This window comes from Otolemur garnettii, unplaced genomic scaffold (genome assembly GCF_000181295.1).
Source record: "Otolemur garnettii isolate 467f Iridium unplaced genomic scaffold, OtoGar3 scaffold00054, whole genome shotgun sequence".
In the NCBI taxonomy this organism is placed as follows: Eukaryota; Metazoa; Chordata; class Mammalia; order Primates; family Galagidae; genus Otolemur; species Otolemur garnettii.
The window spans coordinates 4,337,069-4,342,266 of NW_003852449.1; the positions used below are offsets into that span (position 1 = coordinate 4,337,069).

At 37.7% G+C, this 5,198-nt stretch overlaps 1 protein-coding gene across 1 annotated transcript in view; it reads left to right on the top strand.

The window, feature by feature from the left end:
- Nucleotides 1-5,198, top strand: part of SAV1 (salvador family WW domain containing protein 1) — a 25,880-nt gene that overhangs the window by 2,058 nt on the left and 18,624 nt on the right. Inside the window, exon 2 of the mRNA XM_003792150.3 lies at nt 825-1,268. Within this exon, the coding sequence (XP_003792198.1) occupies nt 825-1,268 (444 nt within the window). The remainder of the gene's footprint in view (nt 1-824; nt 1,269-5,198) is intronic.

Below are 5,198 nucleotides of genomic sequence, written 5' to 3' on the forward strand. Positions count from 1 at the left end.
CCCGCCACAACGGCGATTTTTTTTTTGTTGTTGCAGTTTGGCCGGAGCTGGGTTTGAACCTCTCATCCTCAGTATATGGGGCTGGCACCCTACCCACTGAGCCACAGGAGCCGCCCGTTATTTTCAAGTTATGTATTCAGAAGAACTATATCCTGAAAGGCAGTTTTCTAGTATCTTCTATTTTGAATTTTTTAATTACTTAATTTCTTAAAGGAACCCTGGTTTCAGGCTTGGTATTTTTAGCTGATTCAACATTTGTGTCCCTCTTTGGAATGAGAGTTCTTTATTTTTTAATATTCATACTAAATATTCATACTGATTTTTGGCTTTCCCGCATTTGATTACTGCACTAGTGCTAGGTAATTCCAAGAGTAGAGAGAACGAAATCCTAATTTTAATGGAATCCGTCTTTACAGGTTTTGGAGTAGCGTCGTGTTGTGCTTTTTTAACTTTGAAATTGTGTTTGCTGAAGAAGGGTTTTTGGCAGTTTCTAAAATGAAGTGAAAACAAAACAAACTATAATCTTAAATATCCAATGCCTACGTGTCAATTTGTTAGACGGTCTTCTATCTTTGTCCATTAGTTCATGAGCATTTCACTAATACATGACACTTCATCATATTATGTGTGGTAGTGTGCCGAAATCATTTGATGCTGCCTCAGCTTTCTCATAGCACAATAATGCAGATATGAATTCATTTGCGTTGGAAAATACCCAATTACTATCTTTAAAATTTTGGGATGGAAGAGATAAATAAATAACTTTTGAAAAGTGTTTTTTATTACTTATTGAAATAGTAATTTTATTCTTTGTTTTATTATAGATCTCATGCCCTCATTTATCCGGCATGGTCCAACAATTCCAAGACGAACTGATATCTGTCTTCCAGATTCAAGCTCTAATACCTTTTCAGGTTCTGGAGATGGAGTAGTTTCAAGAAACCAGAGTTTCCTTAGAACTCCAATTCAAAGAACACCTCACGAAATCATGAGAAGAGAAAGCAACAGATTATCTGCACCTTCTTATCTTGCCAGGAGTCTAGCAGATGTCCCTCGGGAGTATGGTTCTTCTCAGTCATTTTTAACAGAAGTTAATTTTGCCATTGAAAATGGAGACTCTGGTTCCCGCTATTATTACTCAGACAGTTTTTTTGATGGTCAGAGAAGGCGGCCTCATGGAGATCGTGCACATGAAGACTACAGATACTATGACTATAACCACGATCTCTTCCAAAGAATGCCACAAAATCAGGGGAGGCATACTTCAGGTATCTTAACATTGTAAATATGATAGTAGTTTGTATTTATTGATACTTGATTATAAAGATGCTCTTTTCTGGTTTCCTGGGAAGCCAAAAATACTTCTAAAGTACTTTTCCATTTTGCTCTTGCTTAAATTGGTGTGCAAGTTAGTTGTTAATGTATACTGAATGAAAGAATTCTGTGTCCATTTATTTTAGTAACTCATGTTACATAAAGCTGCTGCTTGTCTCAAAGCTATTTAGACTGTTAACACCAAGAGCCTTGAAAAACAAGAATTTGATGTCTCCAATTGGGTTAAATTTAGTTCAAGTTTTGGTAGGATGGGAAGATTAGGTCTTCAGAGAAGCTGCAGTTGAACCTGGAGAGGAGGATGGGAAGATTTGGGCATTTAGGTGATACCATGAACAAGTATATTACTTGGCTAGGTCTCAGTCTATCTCTTTGAACATAACTGTTTTATAGCTTAATAATTCTTTTCCAAGTCAGCCAAAATACAACTGGTCGATTGTGTGTTGAGACAGTCTTTTTGTTGTTGTTTTTATAACATGCTTTTATTAGCCTTAAGGACAAAAAGCTGTATTCCATATCTTCAGATTTAGGGATATTTCTACAAGAAGCAGAATGGGATTAGAGAAGTAGAGAGTTCTACTTTATTCCTAAAGCATGATGAAATGAGCTAAAAATTAAACTTTTTCTTATCTGATTTTTTTCCCTACCCAGTGAGTTGTAGGCTTTAAGTTTTAGCAAGATAAAAATAAATATGTAGACACATTTACTTTTTAGCTCACATAACTTCAGCTCACTTGAAAACAGTTTGAGCATGCATATTTTGACTGTAGATAAAATCATATTCATTTAGTATTAATTATTTATGTGTCTGGCACTTTCCTTGGCCCTCTCAGTCTCTGAACTTCTAATATCTTTTTGGGGGACACAATACCAATATACGTGCTATGCAATTGTCACAAAATAGTTGTTATATGAAAAGTGTAATAGGAAGTCAAAAAAGAGATTGTAGGCTGCTAGAATACTTAAAAGAGAGATTCATGGGAGAGGTGGGACTTGGACTGGGCCTTGAGGTTGGGCTTTAGATTAACAGAGGCCAGAAGAAGGATATTTTAGGTGGAAATTTGGGAATAGTCTAGAATAGACATGGTTTAAATTTAGGGACTTTGTAGTTGCGCCTGGTTTGAAGAATTAAGGTGTGAAGTAGAATGGAGATTTGTGGTCCAACAGGCTTAGATTTGAGTCAGGCAGAAGCCATTGCACATTTCAAAAATGACAAGTGATTTTCTGAAAGCAGTATTTAAAGATTAGTATTATAGTATTTAGGATAGGATAAATTCCTAGAGAAAGGATTCTGGGTACCAGTGGTAATGGAGAGGGAAAAGACATAGCCAGGATGCTTTCAAAGAAAAATGAGAATTAAGTTTGGGAGAAAGTAAATCAGGTCTTGAAAATTGGGAAATATGGTGGTGCCTGTGCTCAGTGGGTAGGGCATTGGCGGAGGCTGGCAGGTTCGATGCTGGCCTGGACCAGCTAAAAAAAAGAGAAAATTTTGGAAATAGTATGGAAATTTGGGAAAGCTGACATTAGAGTCTTAGTGGGAGATTGAAGAGGAGAGGATTTTCTCGTTGTATGGGAAATACTGTAATGCAGTGGTTCTCACCCTATGGATCGCAACCCCTTTTTAACAATGAAAATAAACACCGGCACTAGGAAGGTTGAGAACCACTGCTGTAATGAGTATGGAGTGCTTTTCTGCCAACCTGAGTAGAGTGCTGGGGCATCATAGCTCACAGCAAACTCAAACTCTTGGGCTCAAGCAATCCTCTTGCCTCAGCATCCTGAGTACCTGGGACTACAGGTACCTGCCACAAGGCCTGGCTAATTTTTCTATTTTTATTAGAGACGGGATCTTGCTCTTGCTTGGGCTGGTCTTGAACTCCTGAGCTCAAGCAATTCACCTGCCTCAGGCTCCCAAAGTGCTAGGATCACTGGCAAGAGCCACCGGGCCCAGCCTTGAAATGTATTTCTTAAATCATAAGATTTGAAAGTTGATATTACTCCTCGAACTGCGGGCTGCAGAATGGATGCTGTGTTAGCAGGAATGAAAACAGCGTTAACCTCCTTCTCCATCTCCATCAGAGCTCGTGGGTAACCAGATGCCCTGTCAGTGAGTGATGATACTCTGAAAAGAATCTTTTTTTCTCAACAGACAACAAAGAATTATTTTGTCTCTCTACAAAGCTTTACCTAGATATGCCTCCAAAAACCTGATTTCATACGATCAGGCAGATATTTATGAGATCTACCCTTAGAAATAAAGCTCAAAATTCTGGTTTCCAAATTTTGTAATGGCTACATGGAAAAAAATGGAAGCTGAAACTCGAAAAGTTCCACAAGGTGCATAGTAATAGATACTAAACATTGTAGCCCATGCTGTAATCAAGATGTTGATAAAGATATCAAGTATTAAATCAAGCCAACTGCTTTCTTCCTCAGCAGAATAATTCCAGATAAAGATGTATGTCTAAAGCAGGCGTCCACATGCAGCCCTCCTAGGACATTCAACCAGCCCGCCGGGTGTTTTTGCTGCTCCTGCCTATTCTGCTTAGCAGCCGAACAGGGCCCGCAGTCTAGCCCTCCAACGGTCTGAGGGACAGTCAACTGGCCTCCTGTTTAAAAAGTTTGAGGACCCCTGGTCTAAAGATTACTAACCCCTCCTCAAAAGATGATTCTGGTTACCAAAATATTTACGCGTTATTGAATAAATACAAATACAGTATTTTTTTGTAAAGCCTGATACTTTTGTTTGATTTTTGTAATTTGATTTCTTTAGTTATCTTTAAAACATTTAAAAATGTTTTTTAAAAATCTGTTACTTAAAACTGCATAGAACTAAATTAAGTGCAAAACAAAGGAATTCAATCTGTCTTTAGTATTCCCACTAAAGACTTCCTGTTAACAGCAGGACCTCTTCCTTTGGCACATACAGTAAGTGGCTCACTGGTTTTTTAGCCAAGAATATTAAAGGTCAGATTTCACAGCAAAACTCTCTAGGCCCTAAATCCCTTTAATGTATTATACAAGTTGTTTTTGTGCTTTTGCTAAATACAATACGATGAAGTTAACCCTGGAGATAAGGTGTTTCCTGAAAAATCTAAGTAATAACTAATAAGCAGGAATTACTACTGCTATTAAGTCATTACAAAACAATTTTTCCTACCTTTTTATAAACATAACACAAACATAACAAAGGTACCATTAACAGCAATCAATATTTAATGTTCATGAAAGTAAATCCGTAGCACATCCCTGTCCTCCTTTAAACTGAGTTTCTCTTTTCCATTCACTAAAATTCCTTGAACCCTATGCAACATAAATCTTGAAAATATGAGTTTTCAAGTCTTTCAAGATAAATTCAAGAAATTTTCAGCTCTTGTCTCCCATTCGTATTTTTCTTTTCTGTGAAAGATAGTCTGGTTAAAAATTGATTATTAGGCTTGGTGTTCATAGCACAGTGGTTATGGCGCCAGCCACATACACGGAGGCTGGCAGGTTCAAGCCTGGCCCAGGGCCAGCTAAACAGTGGTGACAACTGCAACAAAAAATAGCAGGGTGTTGTGGTGAGTACCTGTAGTCCCAGCTACTTGGGAGGCTGAGGCAAGGGAATTGCTTAAGCCCAAGAGTTTGAGGTTGCTGTGAACTGTGATGCTACAGTACTCTACTGAGGGTGACATAGTAAGACTCTGTCTCAAAAAAAAAAAAATTGATTATTGCAACTTAAGAAAGTACTTAAAGTTTCTCTGCAACTTTAAGGAAGTACTGCTTTTTCCTAGAAGGCAAAACATTAAATCTATATTGCCCTGACATAATGTTATTTTCTCAGGCAGTCTATTAACTACTCTAATAAATGCACAACTTTTAGGCCA